Below are 27,967 nucleotides of genomic sequence, written 5' to 3' on the forward strand. Positions count from 1 at the left end.
TACAGCTATTGAGAACTGCCTACACCTTCACCACAGGCCTCCTGAGAGGATGACCTTCACAGGGCTTCAGCTTGTTGAAAGGTCCCTTTAATGTGCCTCAAATATCTGTCGTGATGCCCATTAGCTATTTTAAACTCTCCATGTGGGGCCCAGTAGTTGTGGGTGAAGGTAGGATGTAAGCAGATGTACTTTAGGCCTAAATAGAAGGGGAGAAAACATACCTGCGAATTCCCGTGGGCAATCTGGCATTGACAGCTGCTTGGATTAAAGAGGCAACTACATGAGGCAGTAAAATACCAATCACAGTCCCACTGCAGCCTGACAGCTTGGGTCATTCCTAGTGAGGAGTCGGTCTGCTCCTACAAGTATTTGCTGCCTGCCTTTTGGGTTCTTAACAGGATAGTGAATGATGTGGCAGAATCAGAGGTGGGGGTTGAGGGGTAAAGAAAGTGCCTAAAAGCTTATCCTATCACTAAGAAAATAAGACTTATGAAATAGTTAAATAAACTGTTAATTCAGTTTATAGTTACATAAAAAATAAATAGTATTGGAGATGAGAATGAAGTCAGAACATTCTCTATCACTTTGCAAAGGTAAACTGAGGTGATGTGACCATGAAGAAAGTATATGCATTGAGTCAGAAAAGGGAGGGTGGGCAGGTAGGGGGGGGAGGCATGCTTAGTTTGGGCTCCACTCATTTCTGTCTGTGTGATCTCAGAAAAGTAACCTATCCTTTTGGAGCCAAATTTTCTCATCTACAATGAGATACAAATATAATAGTATCACTATATGTCCTAGCCTTTTGTGATAATTAAATAAAGTATGTGAAAATTATAAAGTGAAATACAAATAGACATTCTTAATCTTCTCAACTGAAAAATAAATATCAAGGATGGGAGGGCAGGGATGTTAGTAACTTGAATTTTAGGTTTAAATTGCACTGCTTCAAAATACAGTTATGGAACCACTGTGGGTCATGGTTATGTAGCCCTAAAATAGATCCTTAATCTAGATCTTACATAATCTTGTAAGTGACCATGCAATTTGTCAGGCCCTCAGGACTACTGTTTATCCGGATTTCTAATCTAGGGCAAGGATGGCAGTAAACCATTCAGTGAAATTGAAAGGGAGGCATTTATTATGACTTTAAGAACTCATTTAATCATTCCACAAGTAATCTACCCTCTCACAATATGGTTCATTGAAGGAGATGGGTTACGATGCTTTCAAAAGACAAACACAATAAATGAGGCTAGAATTAGATTGTACGGTTTTGAGAGAAGGATATCTTATATATTTTTAAATGGATTATTCTTATGTCTTAAGGATCAAGCTCACTGGGAAACTAATGACCACTGGGTCATAAGGAAAAACAAAGTAATGCTACCAAAGTCTCACAAATTTTAAAAAAAAGCCTTTTAATAAGTCAAGTCCAATACTGTAGGGAGAACTATTACTTCAATTAGAAGCTTTAAAATCTAGTCCAAGCTGATTCAGACATGGCATTTAAACTTTTCTAATGTCAGATATTTTCACCTGTAAATGGTAATAAAAATAATAATCGAAGTCACCTCTCAGGGCTTAGAAATGATTATTTAAGCAAAGCATTATTATCAACATAAAGATTTTTTCAAGATCATAGAAATCTATTTATTGCTTAGTATTTATAGTAAACTAAAAAAAAAAATGGCCATAATATTTAGCAACTTCCCTCATGAAGAGGTCAAGTCCATTTCTTCTCCTTGTTGCTGGGTTTGGCCACATGACTTGCTTTGGCCAATGGGATATTAGCAAAGTGATTCAGTAGAGGCTTAAAAAGTACATGTGTGTTGGAGTGGTCCTCCCTAATTGCTTGCAGAGGATACTCCCAGCCTCCTAGAGGATAGCAAACCATGGGAAGAGAGGGTGATTTTCAAATTCAAAGAAATGGATGATTCCAGGTGATGCTTCTAAGCCACTAGCTACCTGTGATGATGATATGAAATCACAACCATGGTGACAAAATATAGCAAAAGCCAAACTTATGTATTACTCAATATGTTCTAGAGGCTGTGTGCATCGTATCTTAATAAATATTCAAAACAGCTCCATGAAGTAGGTGTTTTTAATGATCCCACTTTACAAATAGGAAAGCAAGTTTCAGGGAGTTCATTCATATGTTTAAATGTTAAAGCTAAGATTCAAAGCCAGATTTGTCCGACTCCAAAGCCAGTGCTCTTAGTTCTATACTGAAAACTCCTAGGAAGAAGAAGGGTAATTACCCATGGTGATGAAACCAAAGCTGCTAGTCATGAAAGAACAGTTCAGGGATATCTTAATCCAGGCTGAAGAGAAACCTGACTTTGGTTGTCCAATTAAAGGGGCTTGTTAGCATGCAATTATAATATTTGCTCATGAATGGGGTTAAGTTGCATGTTTATTACACAGGGGAACATATTATAAGCCCCTAAAATATGCTAAGACTTAAAGACCGAATTTAATAAGACATTTTAATATTAGTGTGCTCTCTCTAACAAATGGTGTGCCCCAAATTTAGTTCTCAATCCATGAAATAGGAATAAAACTATGTAATTATTATAACAGCCAAGGGACTGATCAGTTTGAACGTGAGAAGGAAATATGAGGTGTACGAACTCATAAATGCCACTACCTTCTAGATGTGTGGACATGGCTACAACCCCTGCTGCTCCTGCTCACTTGCCCTGCTCTCCAACGCAGTCCTTGGTATTAGGTAGGCATTTGTGTCAACTTGTCAATCATTCTCACCTTCATTGTTGACTAAATGTGACAAGAAGTTGAAGACATTTTTTTTTTTTGTTAAAGAATTATTTACTATTAGAATTTGAAGGGACTGTTAACATTTTCTAGGATGTGATTTTTAAAAAATATATTGTTACTGATTTCAGAGAGGAAGGGAGAGGGAGAGAGATAGAAACATCAATGATGAGAGGGAAGCATTGATCGGCTGCCTCCTGCATGCTTCCTACTAGGGATTGAGCCTGCAACCCTAGCATGTGCCCTTGATCAGAATCGAACTCGGGACACTCAGTCCACAGGTCAACACTTTATCCATTAAGCCAAACTAGCTAGGGCTAGGATATGATTTTTAATTAAAAAAATAATTTGGAGAAATTTAATAATTTTTCCAATAGAAATTTTATTCAAGATTTCAATAAATAGCATCAACAAAACTAAACTTTTTAAATCAATAAATAATTTTATAAGTTTGATCTAGTTATAATCAATGACAATAAGGAGGTTGTTTTAATGAATACAAAATTAGAATTTTTTGAGGAGAATTTAAAGTCACATATCAGCATCAATATATTAGTAATTTGGGGTTTTGTTTGGTTTTGAAGAATAGAGAAAAATCCACATTTCCTAAGACAAGTAACTGCAAATGATAACAATTATTTTTTGTTTATTTATTTGGTAGCAATTACTTTTAAAGAGCATGTTTTGAAATCTGAATGACATTCTGCACATGAAAGGAATAACCTGACAGTATAAATTGAGAAGTTGCTATTTTTCAGTGCCTTCAAAATTGGCATATAATGTAGAGTTTGCTGCTTGCCATTTACTTATTTTATTTTTATTATTTTTTAAAGTGTCCTTGATGGTCACTTGTATTAGTCTTTATTGCTTCTGTAACCATTATAATAAATCCATTAAGATGACCCCTACATCTCAAGATCCTTAATTCAGTCATATCTGAACATTCATTTTTTGCTATATAAAATAACATAGTCACAAGTGTTGGGGATTAAGATGTGGACATTATTGGGGGCCCTTATTCTACCACAGTCAACATTGTGTTTCCTAAAGATTTACTTTTCTCCCACATGTAAAATACATTCACTCCCATCCCAACATCTCCAAAAGTATCAACCCATTATAGCATCAACTCAGAATCCAAAAGCTTATCAGCTCAAACTCCCCAATGACATCAGGGATGGATGAGGCTTATGCTATTCCGAAGTGAGGTTTGCTTTTAAAACTACAGTTTATTAAATGTTAAAATATATATGTTACAAATGAGAATTAAGCATGTGTGGATCCCCTAAAATTACCTCAAGTTGGGGTTATGCACCTGCAAATTATATTTTTACAGATCTAAGGAAATGGACCCAAAATAGGTCAATGAGTTGCCTAAGCTCACATCTCTTCATTGCAGCATTGACTGAACTAGTGACTTTACCATGACATTCTGCAGGCAGCTCCTGGGTTTGCTGTGTGCGTCAACTGTGAGCTAAATACATTCATTCAACAAATATTTAAGTGCCTACTGTATCTCAGGCATAATGCTCAATGCTAACAATGTAATAATACAACAATGGGCATGACAGATTCAAGCTCTGCCACAATGACACTTACTATAGTCTAGTGGGGAACACAGATGGAAATCCAAGAGTGACAGAGATGGGTAGCTGATCTAATTGGGGGGGCAGCCTCAAGAAATTCAAGTTTGAGCTGAATTCTAAAATCCTTGTGGAAGTTACCCCGTTGGGAAAAATAGAAAAAAGTGTGATGTGGTGTGACTAAGGAGGGAACCGTGTTCCTGGCAGGGAAACAGCGGTTGCCAAGGCCCTGTAGCTGGAGGGGGTATGGCGTGTTGTCTTCTATGGGAATCATTAGTGCCACAGAGAGAAAAATAAAAAATGTCTGCAAGAGACACTGTGGTAACAACATGCACTGAACCTTGTGTCCTACATATTGTTCTCAAATGCTTTATAAATAACTGTATTTACTTTTCACACTAACTTCCTGAGGGAAGTGATATTATCCACATTGACACATGTGGAGGAAGGAAAGGTTAAGCAACATGTCTAGGGTAAGAAAGCCATGAAGTGTCAAAACTAGCATATGCCCAGCTCTCTCTTACATGGAGGCGGTGCCCCTAGGAAAAGCCGATAACCCAAGTGTGATGTGCATCTTTCTCACACCCTGACTCTTCCAAACAATCCCCGATGGTAAGATTTTTTTTCTTTTTGTCCAGTTTTAGCAAACATTCATGGAGTTTGCTAACGATGGGCAAACCAGTCTCCCAGAGGCTACTAGGAGAAGGCCATCTCCTTATTCTTCACAGAGAGATGCAGACTGGCCACTCACAACCTACAGGAATTCAGTGAATAAGACAGAAATAGAAAATCAATGAAGCAGGGCTTCAAAGGCATCCTTCTAGTAGGTAAATCCCATGGTGTTACTTTTCTATGTAACTTCTGGGCCCACATTCTAGCAGTAGTTGGGGGTAGGAGTTACAGCCTCACACCCCTCATAAAAAACCACCACCACCACAAACAAAACAAGGCAAAACCAAAAAAACCTCCCCTTATATCTTGTCTACATATTGAAGTTTTGCGTAAAACTGTTTGATCAAAGTGTTCAATTTGAAGAATAAAAACTAAAAACCTTGTCAAGCCCTTGCCACAGCAGTAAGTGTCTTCACCAACTGGGCCCTAACTTGTCAGATTCATCATGTGTCACGCTCTCCTAAGCACTTTTTAGTCTTTACACTATGTAGTACTTTCCAGAACATGCTCTGTGCTCTCTCCAGCCCCACACCTTAGTACAGGCTGTGCCCATGGTCAGGAGTGTCCTCGTCTGATTGTCTTCCTAGGCTTACTTACTACCCCCCACTGCCACACCAATCTTGATAAGTTTGTTTATAATTTTTATAAGTTTATTGTAAAATGGATTAGCTTTACTTATAAATATTTAGGGCAATATTGTGTTATTGTGAGCATCCCCTTCAGGCAAAAGACCACTTTTTCGTCTTTGAATTTCTAGTGGCTGTCATAAAGGAGGTATTTAGTAAAGGCTTATTGAATGAATTAATGAAAGATCACACTAAATTAAACACTAAACACCCTTCTATATTTGATTGAGGGCCTATGCAACGTGGTTAAGAGGATGGACTTAAAAGATAGAGTTAAAACAGATTCATTCTACCATTTTCATGTTACATTGAGCAAGATAACCTTAAAATATGCTTGGATCTCTCATCTACTATTGGGACTAATTAATAATAGAATAGAATCCATTTTGTGTGCTGTTGAGAGGATTAAATGAATACATATACAGAAAGTATTTAAAAGAGTTTTGGCAAATAATCACTCCATCAAGGTTAGTTACCATTATTATTATTTTGTGCTGAAATTTATAAAAAAATGTAAGTAGAGGGGTACTTTACTTAAGGACCAAATCAGTTTTAAACACATCCACTATAATATGATCTGATGTCATAGTAACATTATTTTGGTTTTGTCTGCCCAGCATCCTTACCACTGTTTTCTCTAAAAACTCTCAGGTTTTTCTTGAGGAATCATGTTTCCCAACACTGTGGTAGTTTCCAGGGTTAGCCACCCAACCCAGATGTGGCTGAAGAGAAACAGGGTTTGGTTCAGGGCTGGGCCATAACCCAAGTTGGGCCACTGATACTCAGACTGGCACTTCTGCTGCAACTGAGGTAAGGAATTAATGAGAACATGAATCTGCAGGTGGGAAGAAAACAGAGCCCAGAGATGGAGAGAGACACAATTCTTAATCACAGCATGTGACTTCCTGGGCCCTGCTAAGTTTTTTCTTTTGTTTGAATATGCAATAGCCAGGAAATCATATTTTCAACTTCACTCAGTTTACTGGGGCTTTGGTACCACAATCCAGTGTCCTGAGCCATGTGATTACCACCATTATAAAGGTGAATGTGTTGTTGTTAACTCATTATCTCATTGAGTCCTACATGGATTTTAAGGTGTCATTGTAAAGAAACTAGTTTACACCATGAATTTTTGTCCAGATGAATATGGGGATTTATCAAAGAATCATAGTATCTTCATACTTGGTGGCCAGATAGCAGTAAATACAAGACCCTAGAAATTGCTCCTCTAACTTTGTATGTGCATGGAGATCCTTGAGAAACTTATAAAAAAGGCAGGTTCTGAGGCTCCACCCAAAAATTCTGCAGCAGGCTAAGGAATCTGAATTTCTCATGCACACCCCAAAGATGTGGATAGTTCAGTAATGCTGGCTGTCCACTTTGAGAAATACCACTCTAGAGAGTCCAATTTTGTTTCGGTGTTGTAGGCCAGTGGTCAGCAAACCCATTAGTCAACACAGCCAAATATCAACAGTACAAGGATTGAAATTTCTTTTGAGATCCATTTTTTTTTAAACTTAAACTTCTTCTAATGCCACTTCTTCAAAATAGACTCACCCAGGCCGTAGTATTTTGTGGAAGAGCCACACTCAAGGGGCCAAAGAGCCGAATGTGACTCGAGAGCCACAGTTTGCCGACCACAGTTGTAGGCAAATCTAGAGTACACAAATTCATAGGGAAGGAATCCCCAGAAAGTGACAAAATGCAGAAATTCTCATAATTATTTCAGAAAGTAAAATAACTTCAAAGACAGCCTGAGTTTAAGTACTAATTCTGAAGCAAGTATTAAGAAATTTGGAACTGTCTCAGATCTACAACAGGGAGGAAGTGAGCATTATATCCAGTTATCTCTGTGGCTATTTTCTATAAAATAAGATAAAAAGAAGCAGTATGGAATAAAAACAATAATTTAGAAATTGATTTCAGGCTTATGGCATTATCAATTTCACTACAATAAACATAGTAACACTGCAGTAAATCATTGCAAACAATTAACAAAGATGACCTTTGAGAATTCATCTCAGTTTTTAACAGAGCAGCTATAATGAGCACAATTATAATAATTGGTAAGAAGCTTTTGCAACATTCCATAATACACAAAAGACAACATGCCAAAATGAAATAGATTGTTTTTTGAGGATAGCACATGGGTTTCACAAAGGAAATCTTACGTTGACTGGGATGTGTAAGGGGGTAATACAAAAGTCATTTGATGCTGCATCAGATACCCTGGGAATAAGAAAACCATTTCCAGATGTGTATCCATGTTTGTCTTTGTTAAGGGTCAGTGGTTACATAATGGCCAACGATGTGCCTACATCAGGGCAACTATACAGCCCTTTCAACAGGGGTTTCCCAAGAGAATCAAGCCAAAATACTACAAAGCATCCATTGTATGCAATGGATGACTCTCCTATGCATGAAAATGGCATTAGCTTTGTACCATCATTGGGAGAACTGAGAAAAGGGTCTCTCTAATCATTTTCTTGTAGGGCTTAGTGGCCTTGTGAAACCCCGTTGAGAAAGGCTAACTGCCACTCCTTAAAAACTAAAACATATCCTCTGGGGTAAATAGCTATGTAACTGTTTTGATCCCAAGCAAAGTGGTCTCGTAAAAGTAAGTGGTTCATCAAGCAATTTGAAGTCTCACAAATGGAACCAGAAACTAGAAGAGGAATGTACTGTGCTCTCAGGTCATACTTTGCGCATCAACATTCAACTCTGTTGCACACGTGTGCCCTGAGATTAACAATGTCAATGGAACTCAACTGCAGTTCCACAGAACCACACAATAAAACTTTACAGCACAAATGTCTTGGACTCCATCCACAACCCTGAGCTGTTAAACTGCCACGTGCATTGCATTATGTGCAGATCCTATTCGCTCCAAGGAAAATACAGTAGTAGGACTTCAGCGGATTAACAAAATAAATTTTCCTTTGTTCTGTGCTGGGAGCTTTGTAAAAGGTTCACACGTTTATAAATGGGTTTCTATGTGGAGACTGATCTTATGTGATCTTGATTTTTGTGTCAGACCCTGCTAAACGACCGTATCAGTATCCATTCTCCCTCCATTCCTGGCTAGTAGAACGCAGATTTTTAACTGCACACATTGGTAGAATGAAAGACTACATTTCCCAGCTTCCATGCAGCCAGCTATAGCCAATGAATGTAAAACTAAGTGGAAATGTTGTATGTAAATAGGAAATATTTCACTGGAAGGGGTTCTCTTCTTTACCCTACAGCTATCAACCCCTCCCCTTCTTCTGCCCGGCAAAGAATGTGATCAATGGAAAACTGACAACCATGTTGAACATGGATGTGACCTTAAGTGTGGAAGCCATGCAGAATGATGGAATGGAGAGATAAAACCATCTGTCTACTCCATCATATTGCTGCCCTACTCCCTGGGCTGTCAACTCCAGACTCCTTTAACACCAGAGAGCAAGACATTTCCATCATGCATCGGCCTTTGTTGTCTTGAGTTTTCTGTTTCAAGTGGCAGAACCTAAACCCAATTAGTATAATTTGCATGCAGTTTCTCATTCAGCAAAGGCAAGGTGAATTAAGAAACTAATTTGGATTAGATTTTTGAACTGGTTTGCAACCTCTGAAATTGGAATGATGTACGTAGGGCAAATAAAAGGAAGCACTACTTTATCTAAGTGCTAATAGGCATATGAAAACAGCTTTTTTACTGGTTATAAATGTATATAATTAAAGAGGAATTCAGATCAATAATAGGTAAAGAAAATAAATCAGTACAATGTGTGGTATAAATGAAAATTAGTAAAATTAGTATTATGGTAGAGAGTATACCATCTAATATAGACTATCAAAAGTATCAAGCCAGAAAAGGTATAAATTGAAGTCTGACATGCAGACATCCATGTGTCTTTTTTAATTTGTATTTTGGTTCTTGATACCTTTATGTGACCAATTTATTCTATACGTAGTTAAATAATCCATTTCTTGGCTGATGGACGACTTTGGTCTTTTAGCTTTTATGTATAGCAGACAAACATCTTAGAAAAATCCCCAGGACAATAGAAAATTATTAACATGCTTTTGATGTCCAGTGAGTCCTTTCAAGTCTGATTTTCACTCTGTACTCTTGAAAAGACATTAACATATTTTAAATGGACTCAGCAAAAAGGAATGAAAGCACAAGATTGTATTTCAAACAAAGTCTATTTCTTAGATTGTTTCTGATCATCCAGGCAGAAATTTCATTTCAGTCTTGCTCTAAATAATAAGAATTTGTGGTTATTATGATTATTTGTTCAGTAATATTTGGGGGAGGAAAATATTTATGTTAAATATTCCACTAGGAGATTAGAGATACCATAACTGGTGTCTATTCCAATGTTAGGTGGACCTCTGGGAAAGTGTTAAGACGCATCACTTCTGTGTAATCTCTGTAATATTCTTTTAATACCTGCAAAGCTGTGTTCTGTCTTCATATGCAAATATCTTTCATTGTGGTTATGTAAATTATCAGTGCACATTATTTATTCTTCACTCTAACAACATAAGGCAGAGTATAGATATCTAATTTAGAGTGATTTACTCATTGTCTTCTCAGTCAGCTGCTGGATACTCTTCTTTATGTTAAGCACAAGGGTGAAAAGATTTTAGATGTTTAAAAGGATTCTATTTCTAAAAAATAATTTTTTTCTATCCCTAACTTTTTTTTATTATAAATATATATGATTGAGATGGCAAGATAAAGATACATTACCCCTGTGACATCCATAACCTTAATGGCTGCAAGCTGGCCCGTTTTGACATGGCGACCCTGTATGAAAAAGATAAAATAAAGAGGATTTTAGTTCTGATGAGCAATATTATCATTCCCACTGGGAAAAACAATATTACCTAGATTAATGTTACAGAATGCCAATGAGGAAGACAGACAGACAGACACACACACACACACGCACACACACACGCACACACACACACACATCTTAAATGCTTTGAGATCAATTTATTTCTATTTAGTGTTTATTTTGTAAAACATCTCCATCACTTTGTCTTTGGGGCTTGTTTTCACACTAGTTGTCAAGTTAAATAAAAAAGGCAATGCTGAATAATTTGGTTCTACCTCCCCTCCAAAGTGTTAGATGAGGGCTTGTGTGAGAGTTGGATTTGTGTGGAAGGGGAGCCAGACCTAACTGGAGGAGACACAGTATTTCCTCTGTCCAAAAATCCTCACTATGTAAAGGGACTTTAGTGTCCTTGATGATTAAAGTATCTTGTAACGGTCTGAATTGGTTGTTGGTACTTCCAATTTAGTAACTGTTATAATGTCATTGACGGTGACAATGAAAAAGACAATATCCTTGTTTGCCATTTTAAATTTCACTGCCAAGCTGAAATAAGAGTTCCCGATGGGTCTGACAGATGACTGACTAATACAGCTCTGGGATGGCAGCTTCAGCTAAATTGAGAACCTGGAGATGGAACAATTAGCAGGCTCAGCTCAGGCCCAAGCAACAGGCATCCCCAGGGCCTGGCAACAGGAGGGCAACGGAGCTGTCAACCTTTGAAGGGGGAGGGCCCCGAAGGAGGTGGCCCGGCTTGAGTGGCCTTTTACATCACTGGAGAATGTCAAACCTAATTAGGGTCCAGATTGAGAAAGACTGTGAAGGACTGGCCAGGAGTTAGCTGACCCAGAGATCACTAGAAACTGGAGGCACAGCCATTGCTGAGACAGTGGTTAGAGAATCAACTTCATAAAATCACAAATAAATTGCACAGGAAGAGCCAACCCTTCATCCAATACCCTTCTTTCAGAGAGAGGCCGAATCTCACAACTAATAAGGACCTAAAATCCTGGACACTTATCCTGCTTCTGTCCTCCAGATCCTGAATTTAAAATTCTTATGATGAAAATGAAAAAAAAAAAAGATTTTTAAGCAAACTTTCTTTTCATATTTTACTTGAGTTAAACATTGAGACATTCATCTCTCATGTAGGATTTTACTTTTTTCATTTGAGGACAAAGCAAAAAGGATGTTATTAAAGGAGACATTTGAAGTAAAAATGTAATATTACTCCTAATTTTAAGTTACTTCCATTTATGAGAGCAATGAGAAATATAAACCTAGACTCTATACCTCAGTTTGGATCTAAAAATACACATTCAACTAAGGACTAAAAATTAAATTCTGAGGGAGGTGGAATAGTTTAAAGGAAGACAAAGGGTTACATTTTTCTCCACAAAAAGTAGAAGAAGAAAAAATCCTGTCAGAGTGCAATTGCTGAGTCATTTCTTAATAAAAGAATGAAGTAAAATTCTCTTCTTCTGAAATAACAATAACAAAAATAACAGAGTAAATCTAGAAAAACAAAACTAAAATTCCAGTAGCACCCAAAGCCTTATGTCAATCTTCTCCTCAAGAGTACAAGGCCCGTCCACAAGGAAAGAGGAAGAAAGCACAGCAAACTGATGAAAGCAGAGCTGGCAGGCGCAGACCAGCCTGGTCCTCTGCGGCCCTTCTTCCTTTCTTCTACCTGGTGTTTAAGGTAAAGAGCTGAGCTGATGCTTGTTCCTTACAGAGTAATTCAATATCAAGGTGAAATCTAAATCACTCAAGGATAGAGCACTCTACCTCCTCCCTAAAATGAATGCAAGAGAAAAACAATGGTTTTGTCGTGAAATAGCCATGAAAGCCTAGGCTTTGTTATAGCTGTTATTTATTTCCTAAGGAACAGCAAGATGGCTTTAGAGCTGCTAGCCTGAGGCTAGCCTGGAAGAAAGAGTATTTTCATTTCTAGGTCACTGAAATACATCTGTTTCCAGCTGACCACATGAGTAAGCAGGGTTGTGGAAAATGCAGGCATTCCACCCACTATCTCTTTCCCCTGTCCAAGGACTGACATCCGGTAGAATGTGAGAGTTCCTTGTTCTTAGCTTAGATTAGATCTAGCCTTTATTGAGGAAGATTTCTTCTATTTTCTAATTGCAGGTGATGGGCTTAGTTTCATGTTTCCACAGCTTTCTACACAAACACAACTAATCATATACAATAGTGTGATTTTCAAAATGTGCATCTCAAGAACCATGAAAATAAACTCAAATAGAAGAAAAAAAAATCACAATGTGAGCATGCAGCAGTGGCAGTTTTTGCATGGATCGAATGTTACAGTACATCTGCTGTCTGTTCTGTTGTCTACTATACATCCATCCATTCACCCATCCTTCTTTCCATTAATAATTGATGCTGTAGTACACCATTCAGATGGAATACTGAAGTACCCTACAGCTGTCAGCCAAGACCCTTTTTGGTCATTGGTCTCAGCCAAAAGAGCACTGTTCAAAGTCATGCTCCATCCTAAAGATAACAGAATCCAATGGCAGAAATAAAAAGGCACAGACTTCTTGTCTCAAAGTAGGACAATTCTGAAGGGCCATCTCAGCTCCTGGCCACTCCAAGGGATGGCTGATGTCTTTGTTGAGACTGCATTGCAGTTAACCTCTTTCCTCTGCACAATTCTACTCTCTTCACAGGTGTAGAGCCTAATAACACTCCCCAGTACAATTCCTACATGTCAGTCAATAAATCGGGATATGTTCCAGAGGAACCCTCCCTCAGTCAGTTGGTTCCAGGAATGACCCTTATCACTGGTGGCAGGTGGCTTATTGACTGCTCCTGACATACTGTAGCTGTGTGGCTGTCAAATGTTCACTAGTGGGGAACAGGAGTAGGATACAGGTGCCAGAGAGCACACTGATGAGTCCAATGTTTCATACTTTCAAGAGTGGAAATAATACTTTTTAAAAAAGGAATCAGATAGTTTGTACTAATAGACACTTACGTACTGGAGAAAGACAAAGAAAAGCTAAAGGTGATTAATCACCAACTGAAGGCAATGTGTGAAAATCATAAGGGAGATGAGGTTATATCCTGAGATCTACGTACTGTCTTCAATCAAGATGGGAATATCACACCTGTAGGCTCAATGTGTTCATTCCAAGTTTCAGAGTCTCATTTCTTCCAAATCAGGCTCAAGTTGAGGGTTACACCTCTTACTCTACCCTGATCATTAATTCCTGGGTCTGGTCTTCAGCTTTTTCTACTCTCTGGCTACAGAGGATTCAAGTCTTTTGTTATATATTCAGGCTGCAGTCAAGCCTGAGAAAGCCATGTTGAGCTCAGACATCTCAGTAAAGAGGGTCTGGGTCCTTCCAACAAGACCACCATCTAGATCAGCAAAGATTCGAACCAAGATGGGGAGGGAGGGCTAAAATGGGGAGGAGATGATGAGCATCAGTGCAACCATTAGACATTATGCAATGGTGAGGGCTTCTACCTTTGCCTAGGAAAAGAGATCAGCCAGAATCCTAGAGGAGCTGTTTCCAAAACTTACTATACAAAGCAAGAAGACCAAAGTAACACAAGAGACTGACTGTTGTATACAACTGTAATGTGACCCCCCAATCCCTTCTTCAGGAATGAGGTTTTCTGAGTCTCTCTCCAGGAATTTACTCTAGCCAAACACAGCAGGTGGACCCAAGGGCATGCTCCCTGCCTTAACCAATGCCCTTTGCCTGGAGGCAGCAAGCAGGTAATGACTGGTTGGTGTAGGAATATAAAAGCCTACACCCCTTATATCCAAGTGGAACAATGTTGAAGGGAAGGGGCATATCAGCTCCAGAGCTCCCTTTCTGGATTCGCTTGGGGCTTTGCAGCTGCATTCAACTCCTTCCACTGCCCAAATCTGTCTTTGCTCTCTCACAGGTGTTGATACAGCACTCCCCAAAAGACACCTACAAGCAAACATCTGTCCTCAGAATCTGTTCCCTAGGGAACTCAATCAAAGACTGTATGTATCCATCTACCTACATATCTACCTTCCTACCTATATATTAGTATGTGTACTCTTAAAATTAATGTAAAATAATATATTTCTTACTCCATCTGGGGTAAATTTTTTTTAAAAGCTCTGATCTAAAAGATGAATATAATAAACTAGTTAAGCTTTGGGTAGTATACTCCAGATTAAGCACAAACAAACAAACAAACAAACCAAAAACAAACAAAGCAAAAAACCCCCCCAGCATGTTCAAAGCCCCTGTTGTGTAGTTAGAGCAGTGTTTTTCAACCTTTTTTGGGCAAAGGCACACTTGTTTCATGAAAAAAATCACGAGGCACACCACCATTAGAAAATGTTTAAAAATTTAACTCTGTGCCTATATTGACTATATATAAAGTAATTCTCTTGAATAGGAATCAAATAAACACAAAGAAAGTATTTTATAATTACTTTATTATGAAATATTAAGTAAACAAAATAGTGAAAAATTATAAAGTTCTTGTCTTGTCTGCACCTACGGCACACCAGGCAACATCTTGCGGCACACTAGTGTGCCGCGGAACAGCGGTTGAAAAACGCTGAGTTAGAGCATCTGAGTAATTAAAAGCAGGCCAGTATGGCTGGAGTAGAGAGTAAGTGTCTAGCAAGGACTTCACAGGCCACTTTGAGGAGATCTGTCTTTATCCTAAGACCAATGGGCAGCCACTGAAAGGTTTGAAGCAAGGGTGTAAAGTGCTCAAGTCTCATTTTGCAAAGATTGTCCTAGGGGCAATGCCTAAAACAGAGGAAACCAGAAAAGATGATGGAAAAATAACAATTATAATGCTACTTAGTAATTCATTTGAGATATGATGGCGACTTGAGCTGGGATCGAAGTTACAAAGAAGGCCAGTAGTAGACAGAGTCAAAAAAAGATATTCAGGAGGTCAAATCAGCAAGATTTCTAAGTCAGATATATATTGACCCCACACTTCCCACAATGCCTGACACAGCAGGGATCCAATAAATATTTGCTAGATAAGATTGAATAAAGTAGTGAGATTTGAGGGTTGTATTCAGGTTCTTGGTCAATACCATCCTATGTCCCATCCCCACCCACTACCCACATTTCTGTCCAGCGGCAAAGTGGATAGCGGCAGACGAGGTGGGGTGGTAAGAAGGAATTCTAGGCATTTCACCCCAAATAAGTTAGAAGATGAATTTAGTGGATGAGGGTCCTTTACATTTTACAGAGACCTTAATTTACCCCTCCACCGATCACAGAGAAACTAGAAATTGGTTTTAGCTCTTTCCTTCTGAACTGTGATGATGATGGAGGTGAACTCTGGTTTTCCACTCACAATGAAGACGAAAGCATAGTGAAGACACCCCTTCGGACACTTCCTGGGATACTGCCTTTCTTTGATACAACTTATCTTGAGGCAAAGAGGTCGTCCAGACAACTTGATGAAAAGACTCCAAACATCCTTACAATCAAAGAACATGGATTTCACAGACTGTATTTGGCCCAGTGTCTACTCCTAGGGTTTTCCCAAGTTAAAGGAGGCCTCTTTTTCCCCTTGGCCTGCATGTGCCATTCATCGGTAGCTTAAAAAAAATTCTCCTCTCCACAGAGGCAGAGCTGTGACCCAGACACCACTGCTCCCAAACTGTGGCAAAGATGAAGCATGGAAGCTATACAGGGCAGTTCCCAAGCAACTGCTCTCCATCGCAACGCCACGCACTGCGAATTCCTCTGCTTGGCACCTCTGAGAGCAGAAAATGGATTGTTTTCAAGATCCTTCAGAGCTGGCCCCTCTGAGAATGGAGGCTTCTCGCAGGCACAGGGTGGGGAAGAAAAGACGGCGCTTCATTTTTCTTTGTTAGAAACAAGGATCCCTCCATCTTCGTGGCTGCCAGTTTGGCTTCGTTGATAAATCAAAATGGATGATTACAGGGGGAAAAAAAAAATCAAATAGCCACAATTTTTAACAGACAGCCGGTAATGTATGCAGAGTCCGTGGCAGGGAGCCCGCTGCCTGTACCCAGGAAAGGCACACACAGATGAAGTGACAGCAGTGATGAGGCAGACAGGGGGTGGGGTGATGAGAGCTCAAAAAAGTAGCAGAACCAGTTTCTTGGCCATGGCCTTGAGCCAAGAACACATTTCCCAGTAACCTTCTCTCCCAACCCCTAAAATGGGCACAAAACTGAAGATCTTATGACTGCTAGTTTATGCCACAGGATAACCACAATTATCCATGGGTTTTGTACATTAAAGTCTGGAAGGACTAAGCCCTCGGAATGTTGGGGTTCACAGCATGGGGGTGGCATAGGTGCATCCAACCAACTCCTCAGCTGTCCCCAATATTCCACCTCTCCCCAGCTGCCAGAGCAGCCTTCCCTATCCGGAGTTAGGGTGGCCCCTGGGGGATTCAGATGGCATTTAAAAGCCCCGATCCTCCACAGCAGTCCAGGATGAAGTATATTCACAATTTTAGTAAAAGGAAAAAGAGTCCCTATATGTGGTGAATTTTTCGGAAAGCAGAGGTATGCAATGTAGGCAGACTTCTTAGAGTTTGATTTTTTCTTTTGCATTAAAATGTCCATGAATTAGATGTTCACACGGCTTCAGAACACTGGGACACAAAGCCCCTCCCCTCCAAGGCAGGGAGTCTATTTAGGCCTCTGACGTTGCCTAGAACAGCATCTTGCAGAGAGTCGGCGCTCAGTCACACTGGGAAACAGGACGCTCCCATGGTGGACCTTGTGAGCTGCCTCCAAGCACAGGGCACAGAACAGCTCCAGGGAGAATGGGGGAAATACCTGCTAAAAAAAGTGGCAGAAAGCTTTTCTCTTAGGAAAAATGAGACTATGAGAAAGTCTCCCCGTTTCATAACGGAGGAAGAAGCCACAGGGGCCGATGTGCGTGTTTTTGCTCAGGAAGGCTTTGTTTTTGGTGTGTTTTCCTGATGTTCACTAACATACTGGCCCATGGGAGTGAGCCTTGGAGACTAGAGCAGACACTGGTATTCTGCGTTTTGTAACCTCACGGTTTATCTGAGGAAAAGTCCAAAAAGAGAAAAGACACAACAAGAGTAAAGCAAGGCCCAGACACTGCCCTGCTATATAGTTCCTCCATCTCAGTCTCCCCTTTTCCTGAGAGAATAGCAACCAAGGCCGGACAGAGCCCAGGGTTCTTGGGAAAGGGGGGCTCATTTTTCTAGGTTTCAAATCAATAGCTCCCTCTCCAAGGCCTAGTTTATGAGGCAACTCTGTCTTCCCCTCGAGACCTCTGGCAGACCCTTTGCTCCCTCCCTCCCATCTCCAAGCTGCAGATTAAAAAGATATACTTTGTCTTCCCTCCAGGCCGCATAGGTTTGTCAATTACAGCCTGACACGGCCCCCCAACCCCCAATCCCCGGAGATTTACAGCCACGTGGTCAGGAGTGGGAGGGCCTGGCTTTGCACCAGGAGGAACCATAGGCATCATGGGGGTGGGCAGAGATAAATAATAATAATGAAAAGACAGTGCTGCATTTTATTTCACCTAATTTACTGCTTCAATAGGAAGCCAGTCCACCCACAGCGACGTCCGAGTCACTTAATAACTGAACGTCTGGGGCAGCAGCAAGAGCAGGCCTGGAAGTGCAGGGCTGTGTGGGAAGAGAGAGGACCACGCCGGTGTAGTGGGGGAAACAAAGGGACAGGCCCACAGTGTTCCCAGCTCGCACTCTTGGGGTGGCGGGAACACACACAGGGACCCATCTGACTCGTTATCAGGGCTGTGGAGGAATAAAACCCTCTCCCAGTGTTCTCAAACCTCCAGAAGTTTTAATTAAAATAAAGGAAATGTCAGCAGGAGAAGCGCTGGGATATAATTAGGACCCACCAAATCTAAAGCAATAAGGGCGGAAAGACAGAAATGAAAGGCAAGCTTTCATGTTCTTACTGAATCCCTGCTCTGTTACTGACACAAAAATCAATTTCAATAGGCTTTAGCTGTATCTGAGCAGGAACAGAAAGGACAGATGAAATTCAGTGAGCAATTTACTGGAGTCATAATGATTCCCCCAGAAAAAAAAAGGGCTACAATGAGCACTCTAACCAAATGCCTCCTCTGTCAGAACTCTGCAAGGACGTGTGTGAGCGTGTGTGTGTGTGTGTGTGTGTGTGTGTGTGTGTGTGTGGTAGATATATAGCTGTAGATGTATATATGGCAATAGATATACATATAGTCCCAGATATAGATTTAGGGGGTGGAATTTTAAACAGTTATATACAGTATGTTTTAGCTTTTAAAAAAATGTGGCTAAACTCTCTAGCTCACATCCTTAAAAGGAAATTTGGGCCCCACCCTCAGGAGACATTTGGGGATATTCAAAGACATTTGTTGAACCTCACAACTCGCTACTGATGTCTAGTAGGTAGAGGCCCAAGATACTACTAAACCCTCTGCAATGCACAGGACATTCCTCTACCCCAACAAGGCATTATTGGACCCAAGATGTCCATGGGGCCAAGACTGACAAACCCTGCTTTAAAATTTTTTTGACTTTTTAATAGATTCTCCTATTAAGCTGGATTCTAACAGGTGTCATATTCTTCACAGTCACTAAGGTTACACGGATCAAACAGAAGGCCTGGTCCTCTGGGATGTCCCAATGACCAGTGTGAGGGAGATGGAGATGACATTGTTCCTTCTTTGCTTAGCAGCATTTACAATATTTCTCAAATTCCAACCCCCACAACCTATGGAACACAGGTAGGACTGATAGCCCCTAAGTCCACTTTCCTCCTGGCTTTTGTATATGTAAAGGCCAATTCCAAGATCTCCATTGTCTCCCAACGAAGCATCATTCTCTACATTAAAAAAAAAGCTGATGAGGTAGTATTGGGGTTAAACAGAATTTGATTTTTGATAGTTGACTCAGCTATTATTTTTGCTAATTATGTTAATTTGGAAAGATACCTTATTTTCATTCTCAACCATTTTCAGGTCTTCTCCACAACTCTTCATAGTGCACATTCTTTCCCTCTCCTCAAATTTTACTATAGTTTTTAACTAGTGGCAGCTCCATTCAGGAATACATTACCATGTTAGAATAAAGTATAAATTATGATAAAACTAGCCTTAATACAAAAAGGTCAATTATATAAAAATAAAGGTATTTTTCTTGATCCAATGTTAGTTCTTCAAATGAAGGGATAGGGGAATCTTTTCTATTGCTGTACTTGATCTCTTTCTAAGAATTAAGGAAATTAGAATGCAAGTTTGTTGTTTTTTTTGTGTGTGTGTGTGTGTTGGTTTTTTTTTTTCTTTTTTGAAAAAATAAGATAAGCAACATTATATTAGTGACAGCCATTCCCTGTCTTCTAGGTCATTGAGGATTAAAGAATTCAAGTTTCTTCAAGGTGGTCAACAAGAGCATCCAGATATAGGTCCTCCACGGTGTATGAGAGGAATGATGAGGGCACAGTAATGATTCCACCTACAACAGCGGAAGGGCCAGATCTCCTCCACACAGGCTACGAATCTCCCTCCGCCCATCAGAAATCCTCTGTGTCAGCACAGGCTGCATCAGCAGTTGTGCTTTCCAAGTGAAGGCCAGCAAATCCTTCTTTGGGTAGGAGGGCAAGAGGACAAAAAGGACATTTGTTTTGCAAATGTAGAATAGCTCTTCCATATTCATAATCTTTCAAAGGGATGGCCAGCATGGACTCCAGAAATGTGTCAGCAACATATCCATCCCTGGGAAGCTAGTGGCTGAGAGTAAGTACTCTTGTGCCTCTCAGAAACCTGTGACCTCCCCCAACTATAACGCTGAGAGTAATTTTGTCTGAAATCTTGGGGGAGGGCAAGTGGGAGAAATATGATGACACCCTGAGAAAAAAGTGAGAACTCTTTTAAGTAAATATGACATACCCAGAGCTCTGGGCAGGCCAGACCAGTGAGTAGCTGACTTGTTAGCAAATGCATTGATTTGCAGCTAAATTTAGCTACAATTCAACTGTGACCTGCCAGGTAGCTTTCTCTCAAGGAGGGCTAGGTTTCCCTGACTCCAGTGAAATTCTTCACTCCCACCACATTTTCCTGATAGATGAGGGACTGTGAGAAGGGCAAGGTGAGCACCTTGCTGACTTGCCTGACAACCTTCTCTTCTCAAGCAGGGATATATATATATATATATATATATATATATATATATATATATATACACACACACACACACACACACACACTTATTAAATATACACATACACATGCCCTATATAATAAAAGGCTAATATGCAAATTGTCTTCTCAGGAGTTCCACCAACTGGGAGTTTGACCGCTCACTATGATGTGTGATGACCACCAGGGGGTGGCACTAAACCCAATCAGCCCTGATGGCTGGCCAGGCCTAGGGACCCTACCTGTACACAAATTTCATGCACTGGGCCTCTAGTATAGACACATAGATTTATCTTTATCTATCCATGTCCACGCCAATGTCCATATTTATCTATATTCAGGCACTGCGTCTTTATCCCTTTCCTCCAACATGCATTTACACTTCTCTTCCTTCTGCTCCGCTTGCTCACTCACTTGCTTCAGATCTTGACTCAAAAGTCACTTTCTCCTGGAGCCCTTTCCTGGATCACCTTATCTAAAATTTCAACTCCTCTCTATTTTCACTATTCTCTTCCTTCCTTGCTTGACTGTATCATCTAACACATCACAGGATTTATTTGTTTGTTTGTTTGTTTATTTATTTATTTATTTATTTATTTATTTATTTATTTATTTATTCATCACATGTACTGGATGTCTCTTGTTCCAGAATGAAGGTGTCCTAGAGGCAGGCACTTCCCTTTGCTCTGTTGGGTCCTCTATCTACAGGAGCAGAGCAGGGCCTGCACTCAATCAATCTGTGTGGTGAGAATGAGTTCTGAACTGCTTTGTGGAAACACTTCTTAAGTCCCCCTGTGTCTTTCGTAAAAGTCATAGCATTTCTTATTTGAAGGGAACAAGTACTGTCATCAAATGAGGAAATTTGGGCTCAGAGAGGAAAGTATTTAGCAGGTTGTATTTTCCTTTCAGATTGACCTTACATATAAGTAAACTAGGCAAGAATGCCTCACCTCCCTCTTTTTTATTTTATTTAAAGTTCTTCTAAAGCCTAAAGGACAAAGAACAGAGCTATACATCTAAATGCCTGACAATCAGAGTAGACTTTAAATAGGAAGATTTGTTGGCATAACTATATACAATTGTTTTTATGCTATTTTTTTTTTTACAATTGATATTCAATATTATTTTTTTAAATATATTTTTTATTGATTTTACACAGAGAGGAATTGAGAGGGATAGAGAGTTAGAAACGTCGATGAGAGAGAAACATCGACCAGCTGCCTCTTGCCCACCCCCGACTGGGGAATGTGCCCGCAACCAATGTACATGCCCTTGACCGGAATCGAACCCGGGACCTTTCAGTCCGCAGGCCAATGCTCTATCCACTGAGCCAAACCGGTTTCGGCTCAATATTATTTTATATTAGTTTCAGGTGTTTAACTAGTAGTTAGATACTTGTGTTTTATTTATATATTAACCACATGGACTGACAAGTTATATAATACAGGGTATTGAAAATTTGTTGCTAACAACAACCAACAGATCAACCTTACAGGTAGCAATTAATGATGAGGCTGTGTTTTTTAACCAAAGACAACATTTGATAACTTTTTCTTGACACAAATGTGAAAAGAGGGAGCAGGCATCTTTGCCTAAACCAGTGGTCGGCAAACCATGGCTCGTGAGCCACATGCGGCTCTTTGGCCCCTTGAGTGTGGCTCTTTCACAAAATACCACGTATAGGTGCGCACGTACAGTGCGATTGAAACTTCGTAGCCCATGTGCAGAAGTTAGTTTTCAGCTCTCAAAAGAAATTTCAATCATTGTACTGTTGATATTTGGCTCTGTTGACTAATGAGTTTGCTGACCACTGGCCTAAACCTTTCAGATCTAAGGTCACCTGCACAAAAGATTGAAGAATTGCCTTTCTTCCTCATTTTCAGCTGTGGAGTAGTTCTTGGCACATGGCCAAAGACTCAATATCAAGTAATTTAAACCTAACTGTCAGGCCCTGATTTGTATTACCTTGGGCCCTGGGTACTTGCCTAATATACAGAATATCAGTGTCAATTGGCATTTCTTTGGCATTAATCTTGCCTTTGCAACATTAATGACCTATTTCCTTGGTGGCTTCTGTCTTCAGAAGGTATAATAAGAAAATAAAAATAGTGCTCATTCAAGCAAATAACTGAAATGAGAGTTTTTAATTATTTAAATATACCTTTTGCTATCTCAGGAACTCCTAACCATAAAATCTGTCTTAGATTTAATAAACCATTAAATGATTGTAATTTAATGCCAATAATAGAATTTTTGATTTATTAATCATTAGTGAACATTCAACAGTTTATGCATATATATAACTATTGACAAATACATAAAATTATACATATTATGCATAAAAAGCTGCTCAGTTTATACTTTAATCATGTATATAATTCTAATTTTACATTTTTAAAACTTTTTAAATCCTTTTGTGAAGTATACATTTTAGAAAACAAATTTTGAAGCCATGAATAATCTTTGGAAGATAGTAAATATAGGAAAGCTGAAGGAGTAAAAAATATTCTATTCAGAATTTGATATATTTTCAATTTTTCAGGAAGGCTTTAGATAGATCTCTTTAACTTTTCATATATTTTATAAATAAGAAAAATAGAAACTTGTTATGCCTGCTTTCCCTTATAGGCAAAAATGCAAATAGGAGCAACCAGCTAGAATGAATTCTTGAGTCACCTTATTGAGTCAACATTTCATTTGTGTTGTTCATTGTAACTTCCAATAAAGTTGTCGAACCATGACAATTTCTGTTTAGAGGCTCACAGTATATCATAAATATAATCAGTGTGATATCTCACTATTAAGCAAAATGACAGTCAATGAAAGCTTTCTGAAAAGGCGTCATTACTATGCATTAAAATATATTTCAGTGCAAGTTAGAATATGGTTAAGTTTTTACAAAGAAAGGTCTTACGAAGATAATCTACATTTCACATGAAATGAGCACAATAATTATAATAAGTTATAGAACCTCTTTTACCTTAGTCATAAGCCACATGGTTAGACAACTCCAACCAACACCATTCCTATTCTTTTCTACATAAATGACATTCCTGAGTTGAAACATTGATTAAAATTTAAAATTATAGACTACTTACTATGGATCTATTATAAATGAAGCACTGTGTCCATCTCTGGGGGGTATGAATTATAAAAATCATTAATGTTTTTTCAGTAGTTTAATTTTGTTTTGACAGATTTTACTCTTAAAAGGTTTATAAAAATACTACAGGTCTGGTGCACAAAATTCATGCACGGGAGGGGTGAGGGGGAAAGAGTGTCCCTCAGCCCAGCCTGCACCCGCTCTAATATGGGACCCCTCGAGATGTCTCACTGCCCGTTTAGGCCTGATCCCAGTAGGATCAGACCTAAATGGGCAGTTGGACATCCCTCTCAAAATCCAGGACTGCTGGCTCCCAGCTGCTCCCCTGACTGCCTCCTGACTGCCCCTATCCACTTTTGTCTGCTAACCTGATCACCCCCTAACCACTCCCCTGCCAGCTTGATTGATGCCTGACTGCTCCCCTGCCAGTCTGTTTGCCCCTAACTGCTCTTCCCTGCCAGCCTGTTTGCCCCTAACTGTCCTTCCTTGCTGGCCTGTTCCCCGCAACTGCTCTCCCCTGCAAGCCTGGGTCCCCCACAACTGCCCTTCCCTAAAGGCCAGGTCGCCCCCAACTTCCCTCCTCTGCCAATCTGGTCACCCCTAACTGTCCTTCCTTGCAGGCCTGGTCCCTCCCAACTGCTCTCCCCTGCTGACCTGATTGCCCACAACTGCCCTCCCCTGCTGGCCATCTTGTGTCCATATGGGGGAAATCATATTTGACCACTTGGGGGCAGCCATCTTGTGTGTTGGAATGATGATAAATTTGCATATTATTCTTTTATTAGATAGGATTAGATAGTATAGAGGCCTGGTGCATGGGTGGGGGCTGGCTGGTTTGACCTGAAGGGTGTCCCCAGATCAGAGTGGGGGTTCCCTTGGGGCATGGGGCGGCCTGGGCTAGGGGCCTGTGGTGGTTTGCAGGGCCCCACAATGACCCAAGTGGAGGCCCTGGTATCTGGAATTTATACCTTCTATAACTGAAACTTTGTAGCCATTAGCAGAGCCAAGCCTCTTGCTCGCCCCCTGGCTGCAGCCATTTTTGTTGGGATTTGTTTATCTTTTATGATTGAAACTTTGTAGTCTTACCACATTTTCCGGTGTATAAGACGACCCTCAATCTGAGCAGGCTTTTTACTAGAACACAGTGTAGCTTCAGTTACAGAATATGTATAATTTGCATGCATAAAAAGCCTGCTTGGATTGGCTGAGTTAGAGAGGTGGTCTATTAAAAAAAGAACTGGTGTTGCCTCAGAAGTGGGGGGTAGTCTTATACAGAGAATATAGGCCTAAACCTATGTTTTAACTGTAAAATTAGGGGGTCGTCTTATACACCAGAAAATACGGTAAGTGGAGGCCACAGCAGGCTGGGGCAGGTGGAAAGCTTGGCTTCCTCCATTGCCCGGGAAACCCAAGCCTCCTTCTCTCTTTGTGACTGCAGCCATCTTGGTTGAGTTAATTTGCATACTCACTCCTGATTGGATGGTGGGCATGGCTTGTGGGTATAGTGGAGGTATGGTAGGTTTGCATATTACATTTTTATTAGATAGTATGTTATTTTTCCCTGTTTGTTCCATTTTCAGAGGCCTCTTCAAAATTAACCATGATAAACATCAAGTCATGGCATCTTATTTTGGGGAAGACACCATGAAACACAATATTATCTTCAAGAAAAGGAGGAAGAAAATAATCTACTTTATTTCATTGAGAGGACCATTTTTATTAGGTCCACAATATTCTTCCCTAATTTTACTTTGCAAGGTCCTTCAAGAACAACCCTATTTGAGGAAAAACTGTTTGAAGAGGGTTGAGATTCTAGAGAGGCTATTTTTTTTCAAGCCATGATACAATTTTAATTTTGTGTTTAGTGCTATACTATTCTCCACAAAGATACTCTTTTACTCTAATAATCAACATTCTAATACATTTTATATATATGCACTTATCCTAAAAGAACAACAAAACACACACAATGAAAACCTTTTCTCAAAGAGTTTAATAAATGATGGTGAAGAAAGGAGTTTCCTGTATCCTAATTTATATTTACCAATACAAAAATCACTCTCTAGTCGGGTCACATACTTTGAAGTCACAGCTTTAAGTGAATATACTGTTTAGAAAAATATCACATTTTTCAACCAATAATCTAATCTACTGGTCTCTGTGTTACAAAGGTCATATAGAAATGAACATTATGATTGTATTTAATCAATTGACACACCCATATTTGATATACTTCACTAACTAGAAAAAAGTAATTCAATGGCAATAAGATAACAACGACTTACTGGTTCTCTCTATATATTATAGGATCTTATCTAGATTTCAAAAAGAGGCCAGAAATTACTATGAGGTTATAAAAAAGGAGAAAGAAAGCTACTTAGAAAATTTATATAAGCTTCCTAACTGTTTTGCATTTAAATACACCAAAAATTATTTTTGAATAGTTTCTTTCTGGATTGCCGATATTCTCAGATAATCTTAAGAAATATAGTATTAATGCATACGTTTGGGAAAGGAAGTCATAATAAAAGAGCACAATAGTTCAAATCTGTTGAACTTCTACCTCCATTATGTATAAAGGTGCCAGCTGAGTAAGGATTTGGATTCTTAAAGATTGTACTCTTCACCGGCTTGTGTGGCTCAGTGGTTGAGCATCGACCTATGAACCAGGAGGTTATGGTTCAATTCCCAGTCATAGCACATGCCTGGGTGTTAGGTTTAATTCCCAGTAGGGGGTATGCAGGAAACAGCTGACCAATTATTCTCCTCATTGATGTTTCTATCTTTCTCTCCCTTCCTCTTTGAAATCAACAAAAAAAAATATTTTAAAAATATATTTCAAATATATATTTCAAAACTGCACTCAGGCCAAGATGCAATTAATACAAACTCTGCAACCTAAGTTGAAGTCAGAGAAGTTATCAGATCTGTGAGATTGATTTGGTAAACAAATATTATTGAGGAAAGGTGTAAAAACTTCAAAATATCACAGTCTAAGAAATAGGCTGGAGGTAGGATGGGTGGACAGACATTAAATATTGAATGTTGCTGAAACAGTTGATAACCTCTTCATATTAAAAATAAGAGAAACATTAAATTAAAACCTGAATTTAAAATTTATAATTTTCTTAGAGATTTATGAACGTAATTAAAGGGTCAGAGTTACCTAGGAAGGTTGGGACATCTTTTTAAGATGCTTTTACAAAAATAAAATTAGTTTTTATCATAATTTTAGTATGATAAAGGTGTTATAATACTCTACAATGGAAAAGAGGGAAATGAAAAAATATTTTAAAAATCAATGTAGTGATTTTCACAGTTTATACATTCATTTCCTATTAATTATGTCAGTCCTTCTATAAGTTTCCTTTGAATGCCTACTTAACACAAATAGGACTAAAATGCTATTTTTCACCCTTATGAAACTTACAATCACAGATTTTTTCTATAATAACATTTTTAATATTGTGAATTTTTAAATATAAATAAATGGACATCAATCAAATCCAGTTGGAAATAGAAAGAAAAAGAGAACTGGGGATGAGGACTAGAAAGAAAGCACAAGTCGTTGTTTGTGTAGAGCAATTTTGAAAATATAAGGGAAACAGGCAAGGAAAACTGGATTGTGGCATTTCAGATGGAAGGCAGAGAGCTGTGTGTGACAGAGAGATGGAGAGAAGGCTGGGGAGGGAGCAAGAATGTTACAGAAGGGGTTTGAAGCCAGGTCAGGCTGTTCCACAGTTCTGCCATATTCTGAGTATTAGAGACATAGCCAACCCTGTGCTCTGGGGAACTGAGTTGAAAAATATGTACTCGGCTGCCCTGAGCTGAACTTGCTTAGATAAACATCACCATAAAATTCTACCCAAGTCAAATGAAAAGGTACATCTTTGAGACAACAGTGGGAACTAAGATGACTCTACAGCTACCAGCAATAAATTAGACCTCCACTGAACACTTGGTTAGAGAATCAGTCAAAGAAAATGTGTCTTTTATACCCATACTTCAAAACAAGACAGATTCTAATCACCTAAGTAAAAATATAGGGGCTGGAAATAATAAACTGTGTAGCAATCATAGCTGGTAAGTGAAAATTATTATCAACATCTAAGACCTATTAGTGCTTACTATGTCAGGCACTGTTTCAAGCAGTTTACATATATTAATTCATCACAACAAACTATAAGGTATTATTAATACCCTCCTTTTATAGACGAGGAAACTAAGGCAT

At 39.2% G+C, this 27,967-nt stretch overlaps 1 protein-coding gene across 5 annotated transcripts in view; it reads right to left on the bottom strand.

Annotated features, from left to right (window-relative positions):
* TNIK (TRAF2 and NCK interacting kinase) overlaps nucleotides 1–27,967 on the bottom strand; it is a 355,562-nt gene that overhangs the window by 153,753 nt on the left and 173,842 nt on the right. For all 5 annotated transcript variants that reach the window (XM_084874084.1, XM_084874083.1, XM_084874082.1 and 2 more), the window contains exon 3: nucleotides 10,398–10,454. In XM_084874084.1, the coding sequence (XP_084730210.1) occupies nucleotides 10,398–10,454 (57 nt within the window). The remainder of the gene's footprint in view (nucleotides 1–10,397; nucleotides 10,455–27,967) is intronic.

This window comes from Pipistrellus hanaki, assembly GCF_964339955.1.
Source record: "Pipistrellus hanaki genome assembly, chromosome: 2".
NCBI lineage: Eukaryota > Metazoa > Chordata > Mammalia > Chiroptera > Vespertilionidae > Pipistrellus > Pipistrellus hanaki.